Source organism: Zonotrichia leucophrys, chromosome 6 (assembly GCF_028769735.1).
Source record: "Zonotrichia leucophrys gambelii isolate GWCS_2022_RI chromosome 6, RI_Zleu_2.0, whole genome shotgun sequence".
NCBI classification, from domain to species: Eukaryota; Metazoa; Chordata; class Aves; order Passeriformes; family Passerellidae; genus Zonotrichia; species Zonotrichia leucophrys.
This window is the reverse complement of record NC_088176.1, coordinates 19,720,843-19,733,341: the sequence shown is the minus strand read 5'-3', so window position 1 is coordinate 19,733,341 and position 12,499 is coordinate 19,720,843. Positions and strand designations below refer to the sequence as shown.

Genomic DNA, 12,499 nt, shown 5'->3' with positions numbered 1-12,499 from the left:
AGCAGCACTGAAGGGAACTCTCCTGGAGCCAGTTGTAAGGCATATCATTCCTGCTGCCCTAAAGAGAAGGGGTGGGGAATGTGCTTGTCTGAGTTTTCTCATAGCCTCTGATCTCTGCTGACCCAGCTGCATGCTTTTGCTGGGAGAAACTTTGACTGCTTAGCATAATACTCCAGTGCTGAGGACATTACTCATGGTAAAAGAGCAGTGTGTGTGGGTGGGGAGGATTAAAGTGAATGTCAGAGATGTCTGGCTGTCACTGGTGGCCTTGGAAGTATGTTGCTTCATATCTGTCCTTTCCAGCAATGACCCAGCTGGGTTTTCCTCTCAAACACACAGAGGTGCAGTTTCTCCAGATCTTTTTTCTTGGCTGATGTTAATTTTCTTATTTCTTATCTCTTCATCACTTCTTGCAATGGGTTTAGGTGTGGAGTGAGGAGTGATGCCCCGGGCTGCAGGGTCTGTGAGAAACTGTGAGGAGCTGACACAGTGAGCATGTAGGGTGCCAGAATGGATGAGGGGAGAAGGCCAGAAAAAAGTGAATGAATTTCGACCCACCCATCTATCGTGACTCACAGGGAGCTGCTTTTCATAAAAATGCTTCCCACCCTTCCTCCCTCTCATTTGCTGAGGGCAGCAGCTTCCCTCAGTATACCCACTGCTGCCTCTTGGATCCTTGCCTGCAGGAGGAAAAAAGGCACCATGTACCCCTGTCCAGGGACTGCAAAGCTTGTTAGATAGCATGTATGGAGGGAATTACATCAAATATAAAATGTAGTTGTGTTTGGCAAGCTCTGGGACAGACAGAAGTTTTATAAAGAGGTCCTGGGAGCTGAATAAGCAGCCAGATGTTTCTCCTGCTGCTAAATCAAAGTGTTTTCTATTGTAAATGCACTTGCCCAAAGACTTTCTGAAGAGTTGATATTTCATAGCACTTTCTTTGCTGCTAGGCCAATCCTGAATCTGTGGAGGCTGTTTTAAAAAAGGGGTCCAAGCCTATAACTGGTCTAAACTGTTATCTACTACATTGAGTTTTGCATGAATAAAGAGTGCACAATCAAACCTGTAGATTTTGGGGATTGTTTATTTCTTCCATATTCTGGCACATGTGTCTGAGCTGGTATCAAGGACGTGGTTTGATGTATCTGGTTGTAAGTATCCAGAATATTTCTATAGTAGCCCAGATTTCTTACACAGAACACCACCAAACAGAGCATCACTCTGGGGCCCGTTTTGGACACAGTATGAGTCAGTGCTGCTCTGCCTGTCTCAGCATTGTCTGTTCAACAGCAAAATGACCTCATGGCAGTGTTACCCAGTTGCTTGGGAACAATCACCTCAAGGCAGGGCATGGCTCCTTTCCAGAGGAAGCCTTTGGGCATGATGTTATGAGGTGTGCAGGGCTTTATTCACCCAACCATGGTGTCTCTGGAGCTGGGAGGTGCCTGGTGAGTCTGCCCATGTTCCATCTGCTCAAGCCCAGTGGAGGAGGCCCAGACCAAGTCAGGGAGCTCTTTTGAAGGACACAAGAAAGTGTGCCTTTGCACAAGCTGTGACTTGTACAAGGTTGGTTGCTTGCAGTATCTTTCAGCCCTTCTTGCCTATCCATGCAGAAGTGCAGCTCTATCTGCTCAACTGCCTCACCCACCTGTACAAGATGTGCACTTGTACAGCACTGCCTGCTGGTCCCTTGGCTCCTGCTGGTCTCTGCTCCATGCTCATTCAAGAGGGAAGGGTAAGAGAGGCTGGGACAAAGCTTTAGATCATCTGAGAGCAGGAACAGAGCAGTTTCAGATACAAAATCTACTGGATCCCTGCTTGCCTGAAGTTTTTGTTCATTTTTGGAGTCCTTTTGTGTAAGCTGGCTGATAGCGGCCAGTGCTCTGAGCACCTCTCCCTGCTTTCCCCCCAGCCACATGCCTGCCCCTGCTGCTTCCCATGGACCAGGCAGGGATGTCACAAAAATAAAAGCAGGAAAACATCACAGTGGCAGCTCTGTGCTCCTCTCTTAATAACAGAAACGCCTTTTGCTTGGCAGCACTGAGATAAGCCCAGACCTTACTGTGAGGGGGGAAGGGAACATTATTAGTAGCTATAAATCATCCTAAAAGGATGGGGGCTGGGTTCCCTCCATACCCTGCCCTTGTGCAGACATGTTTGCTGTGAGCAGACCTGGCAGACAGTATGAGCTGGATGTTGTAGGCAGTAGTTTGAGGAAGGTTGCATTTCAGGGCAAGTTATTTCCAGACCTGAAGAAGCTGGATATTAAAACATGTTTACTTTTGGCAGATACACATCTCTTTTATATTTTTGTGCAACCTTGTAGCTTGTGCTTAGGGGAGAGGATTATGTGAGTACCTGAGTGCATGGCATAGCCCCTGTGCTACCAGTGGCACTTACCTGATGGAGAAGAGCACTTGCATTTCCAATTCCTCTGAAATGGATGCAGCAGGGAACTGACACCAGAAGTACTGGCAGTGCACAGAGATGTCACTGTGAATGCCAGCTGCTCTTCCTGGTGGCTCTTGGGGGTTCCTCAGGAGGCTTCAGTATTTCAGTGTCCCTGGTTGCTGTGGCTTAGCTGTTCCTGGTGATACGTGATTGCTTCTACCAGCCTATCACATGTTGTATAATTATCAGAAATACAGCAAGCCGTATGGCTCAGTCTCCAGCAGTGTTCCAGTGCTGGCATTAATCCACTGTTGTTCTTGACCCTTGGCAACTTATCTGATTGACAATGAATCATGGTAACAGTGTACTGAGCTTGGTGTTCCTTACAGGGGTGAGTAATGTGCCTCTCTACCTCTTTTGGTAGCAGAGGAAACAAAGGCCCCAAGAAACCAAGTGACTCAGTTAAGGTCCAGAGATCAGGACAGGACCCACACTGCATTTCCTGCAGGCTCCTTTTGCTTTAATGATATCCTTAGGGACCTGTCTTATGGATTTTATAATGACAGCTCCCAGATCTGGTGGGACTGTAGGCAGCTATCAGTGCTCAGGATTTCTTCAGAGCTTCGAACTGTCCCTGTGTGCAGGTTTTGGCTGGGGTAGAATTGTTCACAGTGGCTGGTAAGGGGCTGTGGTTTGGATTTGTGCTGAGCACAGGGTTGATAATACAGAGTTGTTTTTGTTATTGCTGAGCAGGGCTTACACAGAGCAAAGCCTTTTCTGCTTTTTGCACTGCCATGCTGGTGAGGAGTCTGGGGGTGCATGGGACAGATGACTCCGACTGACCAAAGGGATAGTCCAGACCACGTGGCGTCATGCCCAGCATATAAAGAGGGGGAGGAAGGGGAGATGTTTGGGGTGATGTTGTTTGTCTTCCCAAGTAACCATTATGCATGATGGAGCCCTGTTCTGCTGTGGATGGCTGAGCACCTGCCTGCCCGTGGGAAGGAGTGCATTCATTCCTTGCTTTGCTTTGCTTGTGTGTGTGGCTTTTGCTTTCCCTATGAAATTGTCTTTATCTTAGCCCAGAAGTTTTCACTTCTACTCTCCCGGTTCTCTCCCTGGTCCTGCAGGTGGGGAGGGAGTGAGCAGCTGAGTGGGGCTTGGCTGCTGGCTGGGGTTGAACCACAGCACCCTGTCACAAGGTTTACAGAGGCGCTCTCAAGGCAATGAATCCAGATTGCACTCCATGGCCTCAATAGGTCACTGGTCAGCTGAGGGCTGCAGCTTGGCAGGTGGTGATCTTCGCATGTAAATCAGATTCTCTGTGTCCATTTGGTGCTTTTTCTGGTATGTTCATCAGCACTTCCTCTGTCAGTTCAGAGACTGCTTGCAGCATTCAAAGTGGTGTGCAGGTATACATCCACTATTTGTTGACCCATCTGAAGTTCTTTGGATTAATGTTGAGCACCTTGGTCAGCTTGGACATCTGTGATCCACTTTTGTGTCCTTTTTTTTTCCATTAAACACTTTCCTAGTAGAGAGCTGAAAAAGGAAAAGCAGCTTGTGATTTTTCTTCTGGTTGGGGAAAACAGCCCACTACAGTTGTGAGGAGATATGCTGAACAGGTTTGACCCAGGGAAAACAGTGATTGCTGCTATTGTGTGACACCTCTGGAAGGGGAATGTTTCCCTGAGGGCAATGATTTGCCAACCAAACGCTAGTTAGGAGGGATTTCTAAATCTTGTGAATGGTATTTATGTCTGAAAGCTCTGCTGGGTTTACTCAGCTGCTTTCCAGCATGCTGGAACCTAGCATGAATGTGTAGAATGAATACCAGTTGTAATGGACTCATAAATGAGGTATGTCTCAGCTGCAAGGCATGTTTTAATCTGTACTCATGTCAGGGAGCAGTCCACCCTTCTCATTTCCTCCGCCTGTTAAATAATGGATGAAAGCCCATAGAAATCATTACACACCTTTCACAAACTCATTAAAACGGCACAAAATCTTATGTAGTGTTTGCAAAGCCACAAATGTGATGTTATTCACCTTCTGCCCAAGCAACAAGTTTGGCCCAGAGGTCTCAGTTGTTAAGAGGACACCTCTTTAAAAGAAGTGTAAAATGAAGAAGCCATCTAGTTGATTTGTTTGAAAATGCCAAGTTTTAGCTGGGACCTTTTTCATGAGGAGTGTCATGCTGATGGCATTGCTGCATAGTGCCTTCTGTCTGGGGCCACATGGAGAGGAAGGGGAGATCAATATGGCAACAGGTGTCAAGGTGAGCTGTGATCAGGCAGGGGGGGTGGTGCTTCTGCTTCTTCAGACACTGCTGACAGCTTGTGATTTAAGGATGACGTTTCTGATGCCTTTGCCCCTTCCGATCTGCGTAGATCACACACTGCTTTGGGATTGATCTTGCTGAAATCAGTAAATGTGTGTTGCACCCGTTTCTGGGAAAAACCATATTATAACAACTAAAGAAGGAATCCAAAATCTTGAGTCCAAACCTTTCCTTAAGGAAGAAAACGAATGAAATTGTAATGCAGGCAAAGCTGTTTATGATTGGCATTGGTATTGCAATGACTCTGATACTCTTTTCTGTCACCTCTGTTCTTAGGGACTTGGACTTCTGTCTGTCCTCAGTGCCTTCTGTTTCAGAGAGCACTTCTCTGTCCACAAAAGAACATAGTTGCTTTCTTTATGATCTTGCTCTCTAGCATGAGAATTGTCTTGAGTGAAAATATGATTTCTGTTATTTACCTGTTGTTCTCTCTCCAGATTTCTATCTGTGGGTGCCGAAACAAAATCCTTTATCTAAAAGACCTAGATAAATTTCTTCTTAGAATTTACTTTCATTAATTTTACGTTCTTTACTTCCAGGTACCAGTGAGAAAAGCCACAGCTTCTCCAACTCCTTTTCAAATGTTGCTATGGAAATCTCCTCCCTGGAAAGTCCATTCACTCTTTTTGTTTTCTCTTAGGTGACTCCAGGCAGCAAAGCTGCAATAGCCAACTTGTGTATAGGAGACCAGATCATAGCCATCGATGGAGTGAACACAGACAACATGACACACCTTGAGGCACAAAACAAAATCAAGGGCTGCACGGATGAGCTGACCCTGACAGTCAGCAGGTACGTAGCTGGGCAGGACTGGGGCTGGAGAGAGGGAGGATTGCAGGGTGGGCAGTAGCTGTGTTTTGGTGTGGCAGTAGGCCTCTTGCTTGTTTAACTTGACCTCTTAGTGCTTTGTCTGGCAGGTGCTGGCTAGCAAAAGGGAACTGCATTTCATCCTTTAATCCTAATGCTGCTTGCATTTGCTGCACTTTGACCTTATGAAAACAACTTTCCAAGTGAGGAACTGGCTGATAATTTATGGCAGGGTCTGTCAACTTACTCTGTGGCTCCTGGCAGCAAGAAACCAATTATAGTCTCATGAAAACTTCACTCATATCAGAGGACGTGCAACCAGAGATGTCCTTCCTTCCTGTTGCACTCCTTTAGCAGTTGAAATATATGCCTATATGTTATTCCAGGCAATTAATTGCCTGGTTTCTGCCAAGCACAGACTCAGAAATATTGTATATTTTGAAGCCTCTTGATCAAACAGCACTGTCAGCCTCGAACAGTGATGACCCGGGGTGCAACAAAGTTCCTCTTAGGCATCAGACTCTCCAAGTCCTGAAAAACTAAAGGCAGGTGACAGCTGAGCCACAATTTCTGCCACTACTGTAGAGCTCAGACTGACTTCAGCCTTCCCACCATCTTGAACTGCAGAGCAATGGACAGCTTCATTCCTTTCCCCAGCCAGGCTTTGTTCTTGGGCCCTCTTTGTACGGAGAGGAGATGGAGATGGAAAGGCAGGGCTCTGCTTTGCATTGAACTGCTGCTACTTAAAAGAACTTCAGCCTGCTTTTTTTGAGGGTGCTGGGGATTTATCCTTCCTTTTTGTGTAAATTGCAGCTGCAGATACCAGTGGTTTTCAAAGCTAGGTGGTAGATGCAGTATGGCATTTCTACTTGCCCTGCAGCAAGTTTTGCCTGTGCCTGCCTTCCCTAAGAGGGATCATCCATCAGTTTCAGGGCAGATGCAGGGGAAGTGCTTTCAAAAGGAGTGCAAAAGCATGCCTTCAATGACACAGTGGTCCAGTTGTTCAGGGCTTTTCTGTGATAAACACAAGTCTTTACCATGGCTTGGACAATGCCAGGAGTTCAGCAGGCATTTCCCAGTTCAGGAGGAAGCGATGGGTCTTGGCCAAAAAATTGCCTGGTGGTTCATTAAGGGAACTCACAGAGGGAAGAATGGAGCACAGTGCAGGCAGTGTGAATGGGTAGTGAACGCTGCAGCAGCCTGTTAACCCCAGAGTTTTTGTACTGGCCTTGAAGTTAGCAGCATGTAATCTTCCTGCAAAGGAGTGTTCCTTTTCCTCTCCAAAATCCAGCTGCTTGACTTGGCAAACCAGTGCCATGTGGTTCTGGCTGGGAAAGAGGAAGGGAGGCAAGGGCTCTTTCAGCCTGCAGGCAAGTTCACTCTTACAGATCATTGAGTCTGTAAAATGTGTTTGCTAATGTTAATTACAATGTCGTTAAGTTTATAGCTACCCTATGCACATTTCATTGGCCTTGGGCTTGGAAGCTGCCATGGGAGAGATTTCTAGCTGGATCTGCAGCTGTGTAAAATTGTGCAGGGGCTTTCAGTTTACACAACTCCACTCTTTCAAGACCCTCTTTCAACGAGGTAGCATTAGTGTGTGTTGGATGCTTCTGCTGCTGTACTGATTACCGAGTTCTGCTGACAGAAGGCCAGGAAGAGTGTCAAAACTGCAAGAATGTGAAAGCAGTGATCTGACTTCTTACACTTTAGAGTTTGATATTATTACCCATTGCTCTATGGAAAATCTGTGTACATCATGTTGTCTTTCCTGGTTGTACTCTGTTGAGAAGATTTTATCCCTTATGCCCAGTGTCTCCTTCTAGGCCCCCATAATTGTGTTGGTCTAAATGTAGCTGCCCTCAGTGGTCAGAAGTGCTATGTAGTCTTTATTGCTGAGGCAGGAGCATTTCTTTTTACTTTACAGTCTAAGGCCTTAAAATGAAAGGCCTTGAGAGGATGCCTAGAGAGGTGACAGAGAAAGCATTTTTAAAAGACCTGGAGCCATACTTCACCCTCCTGCTCACCTTAAGGTAGGGGAAGTGGGTGAGGAAAGCAGACTGTGGTGTGGTGGGGATCCCTCCTCTGTGAAGAAGGGAAGGGCATTGCCATGGGGATGGAGGGGTTGGAAGGCTCTTGGGGAAAATGAGTGCCACCTGGCCAAGTGCTGTGGCTTGGGCTTCCTGAGCTTTGGTGGGCACAGCTCTGTCACTAAGGCTTGGCCGTACAGTTGGTGAGGAAGGCTCACAATACAGTCAGGTCAGAGCTGAAAGTTTTTTCTCTGTCAAAGTAGCTCTGTAAATAGTTGGCTGAGTATGAAAAGGAATGTACATCATTTGCACAGCAACACCAGCAGCCCTTGGGTCTGGTCTCCACTCTGTGCAGTTGTAGCTCATTAGCTGAATCAGTTGTGCCCAGGAGCTGCGCTGGCACAGATCCTTGCTCTGACAGAGCAGCACCTCTGTGGGTTGGAGCATTACCCCGCTGGTGGGAGGATGTGCCCAGCTGGGCTAGGTTTTCTGGAGTGAGAAGTCTTCCCTGTCCTCCTTTTCTACTCACCATTGGAGAGATGTCTTGTGAAAGCATAAGTCCTTAGTGATTTTTAAGTTGCTACTAATGAATTTTGAATGATTACTTATTTAAATGATTACCCATGCTAAATATTCTCTGACCTGCATTCAGTGTGGCAGCAAGGTTGTGCCAGGTGGGTTTCAGACACAGGTCTGAGCTCATACCAGGTGTTTCAGTTTCACCAAAGGATCAGCACTGTTGTGACAGTGGAGACTTCATTTGTGACTGTGCTGTACATGTGATGAGTGCATGTGGTTTGAGGACCCTAGTGGGTGAATTAGTGCAAGACAAATCTTTAAAGGATGATATACACAATGGAGGTATCTCTGCTGCAGAAAACCTTTAAGCTGCAAGTAGCTGGAAGCTAGGAGAGTGTTTCATGCTTGTCTTTTTCATCTGCTCTTCTGTGAACCAAAACAATCTTTATACATGTGTGTTCTTCAAATTGGCAACTCTGTTCTCTTTTAACGATAGCTAAGCAGTTAAGATGTCTTCATGTTTGGCTTACTAATGATTATTTAAGAGAAGTGTAAATATAGAGAATTGAAAGGACTTAAATGCTTCTGGTAAAGGAAATGCTGTTTGCACTGTATGCTTGATTGTGTATATCAACAGCATTCCAATGTTTCCTGTTTCGCTATTTTTCTTAGCAATGGTAACAGTCCAAAAATATTTCAGATCAGATTGTGGGCAGGAAATCTTGTCTAACACAAGTCACCATTAAAAACGTATCAACTTTCTAGCTAGCTGAAGAAAACATGTCTGGTCTGCTTTTTCACCCAAAGGAGCAAATCTCATAATTTCCTAGGATTTAAAACCCAGCCACAAATTGCTTTCTTTGAGTACTCTTTCCTAAGTGGCACTGCCCAGTGCTTTGCTGTTTGACTTGTGAACAGAGTTGGAAAGGTCTGTCTTCTGCCTCGAAAGTGGATATTCAGCAATGTTGCCAAAGATAACAAATTCCCACTGAACTCACTGTGTCCAGCAGCTCCTGCTCTCTTCTGAGCCTGTTTGTTCATTCATTTTGCTTTTTGTTTGAAAAGAAATGTAGTTACCAAGAAACCAAAGTAAAGGTTCCATTATTGTCTTCAGCAGTGTAAAATCAAGCTCAAGACAGTGCTTCAGTCAATTCAAGCCTACCTGGTTGCTGAACTGAGGAATTCACAGGGAGGTTTTTGAGTCTCTCCATAGGAAAAATGAAGTTGGAGTATTTTAGAAGAGCTATGCTTCTTTTTCCTGGTGATTTCATTTTTTCAAATTAGGGTGTGAACACCGCTGCACTGATATGTTAGGGTTGAGCTAAGCCTCTCCCACCATTGCTCTCTATTAATGGGGGTAAGCAGCAAGATGTGTCCAACAAATTGGAGACACCTATCAACTCTCTTTGGAAATGTAGTGTATTTTGAGTGAGATGCTTTCCCTGAATAAGAGCATTTAAAGCAAAGAAGGTGCAGGAGAAACAGATACTCCTACCACAAAATTCACAGGATAGCCAAATGATCCAGGCGTCACCCCTGTCAGTGGAAGTGCTCATGATGAATTTGACACACAGCTCTGTTGTGGCTGCAGATGTACAAAAGCAGACAAATGTTCATTGCAGCACAGGTGAAAATTATTTCTATAACAAATGGCTCTTTGCCTCTGGCTATAGTCACCAGATGGGTGGTGCAACTGTACAGCCCTGAGCAACTCAAAGTTAAAGTGTATATTTATATAAGGGGTTTTTTCAACAAAAAAGGTGTTCCTGTAGTGAGTCTGTCCTTCCCTTTATGTCTGGAGGCAGTTTGAGGGTGGTAGAGGAGAATATTTTTTAAAAAAGGTTGCAAATATGTAATGTCCTGTTCTGCTTCTACTGTCATTTTTCTCAAGTTTCAAGCTGCTTTTCTGCTACTCTGCTGCCAGTTTATGCACCTTTTTTGTTTGCAAAATAGTCTTTTAAGTTGTTGAAAGTGCTGCCGAGGAGTGAAGCTATGTATTTGTTCTTTGAAAAGTGCTAGGATCAGGGAAGTCAGGTCTGCTCCCAGGACCTGTTAAATGGATTGTCAGAAAGGATCATGTGTAGATGTAAAAGAAGAAGAGAGCACACATGTCGTGTCCTTTCATTTTGTGTGGTAGGTATGCTTGCACTCTTGCTCACTCCATGTGTTGCCAGGTCTGAGCTGTGGGGAATAGTTGCACAAAGCCACAATAGGCTTGGATTTCTGTTCTAGGAAGTCGGTGGAATCCGTTGACTCATTTAGGTTTGCTTTTTTGCTTCCTTGCCAAGAAGAGTTTTCCAGTTCTGTCATCTTACTAATAATTCCTTTGGCCCTGGGAAAAGCCAGCTGCTCAGTGTGCAGCTATATAAGGCCATGCAGGTTGCCTGGCCCTCTGTGGCCACTCCCAACCTCTCCATGGCCAGTGTGGTGCTTCCAGCCCTTGTGGGTGCATGCCAGCAGCTTTTACTAACAACAGATATGTTCAAAGTAATTTTGGCATATCAAGATTGGTATTTGCTGTGATTTTACAGCCTCTTTGGTGAGGCAGTAAGAGTTAACTCTGCAGCTGGCCAGTTAGAAGAGTGTGAGTCTGAGCAGTCAGTGTCTGAGCCTTTGTAGCTGTCATGAACCTGCTCCAGATACACAGAAGAAGCCACAGCAGTTTAACTGGAGTTGCCTTTTTGGTTTTAGTGGTTGTATAAAGAGACACCTGAAATGCAAGAGGGCATGGACACATGCATTTGGGGTCTCCTGTCTCCAGGAAGTTGTGACTGTCATTGCTGTTTGAATTGGCAGGAGGCTGTATGCAGTCTGAATACAGTTTTGCTTGCCAAACTGAATATGTCCATTAATGGATGTTTGTTAAAAGTGACTACTCATGTTTAAAGCTAAGGGCCTGTATTTGACAGCTGTTGCAGCTAAAAGGCTGATTAAAAGGTCCCTTCCTGGTAGTCTGACAGCTCTTGTAGTTAGTTTCTAATCTTTATTAAAATGCCTGTTGAAAACTCTGGTGAGAGGATTGTGAAAGATAAATTCTTTAGGTCTTTCCTCATTTTTCAGCTAAAAAACTTTGTGCTGGACAAGAAACTTTTCAGTCTTTTGGGGTTTATTTGCTACTTGGTATCTTAGTTGTGTCCATCCCAGTGTTTGAAATGAGATGTGAATGAATGTAGATATGCCTTTCTTCTTTATGGAAATTACACAGTTCCTGGCACAAAGAATTAGACCCTCATTTTCCAGCTCTTTTCCCTTGAAGCTATGGCCCAGCTTTGCACGCAAAGCACTGATAGCAAAATCCAGGCTCTTGTAATGTTTATATTACATCAGGTTCGAGACAAGCTGCTTGAAAATTGTTGTTTCATAAATACCTCTCCATATTCCTGCCTTGACTTGCATGTGGTTTCCTTCCTTCTTTTTCCTGCCAGTACCTCTTCATCCAAACTAGCATCAGAGAAATGTCTTTCTAATCTTGGGTTTTGGTTTCTGCCTGGATGAAACAGGAGATGCATGGCTCATTCCCTGGCCCTAAGTTACTCTCTGTCCTGTAGTAAGGAAACAACATGGAAATGTGAACTGCAAAAATGTCAGAGTTTGTGTATAGATGTGCCTGCCGTTAATTTTCCTGACCCACATTCTCAGGCTTGTTTGTGTCATGTTTTTGTCTCCTTCATTGTTTTCAGTATTGCTCTCTGATGGAGTCTCATTTGAAAGAATATGGATTAGAAACCATATAATAAAATAAATATTCATCAGTTTATCAGGAGTTTCTGAGATCTGATAAGGATGCCAAAGCCCCTGGCTTTCCTCAGACAGGGTGGGATTCCCCAGCAGGCTGTTGGACAGAAAGATCTCCAGAAGGCCCCTACCAGCAGCAGCCTGGTGTGAGCTGAAGGTACTGTTACCAAGGCTGGGTTTAGCTGCCTACTCTGACACCTGCTCCCTCCTTCATATAGCTAAGATATGGAACCATATGGATAAGATACAAACACAGTGAGTCTAATCTGCCCTGCTCTCTGTGCCTGGTGCCCACACTTCCCAACACTGCAGAAAGTAAACCCTGGGCCAGTAGTGGGACATAAGGTGAACTTTTAGGTGGTGTTTTTCTTCCTCCTGCCACACTTCAGTAGAATTACAGACATTGACACAAGAAGCAGAACCAGGAAACTCTTCCCAAGAGCTGGGACTATCATGGTTGTACCTAAGACCCACAGACTGTGGGCTCCTCAGGTGGGATGGGGCACATGCCTTGGAAGATCTGCTGGGTAAAGCCAGGGAGAGCAAAGCTGTGTCCTTTTTCTGCTTCACTGGGGCCATAAATGGGCTGCTGAGAGTGGCTGAGGGGCTCTTCTGCAGCTGTTGTGAATACAAAGGGCAGCTTTATCTTCCCTGCCTCAGAGGGACAGATGCATGG

The 12,499-nt window shown here is 45.2% G+C and overlaps 1 protein-coding gene across 1 annotated transcript in view; it reads left to right on the top strand.

Annotated features, from left to right (window-relative positions):
- The window catches only part of PDLIM1 (PDZ and LIM domain 1), a 44,223-nt gene that overhangs the window by 6,394 nt on the left and 25,330 nt on the right, over positions 1–12,499 (top strand). Inside the window, exon 2 of the mRNA XM_064716426.1 lies at positions 5,373–5,524. Within this exon, the coding sequence (XP_064572496.1) occupies positions 5,373–5,524 (152 nt within the window). The remainder of the gene's footprint in view (positions 1–5,372; positions 5,525–12,499) is intronic.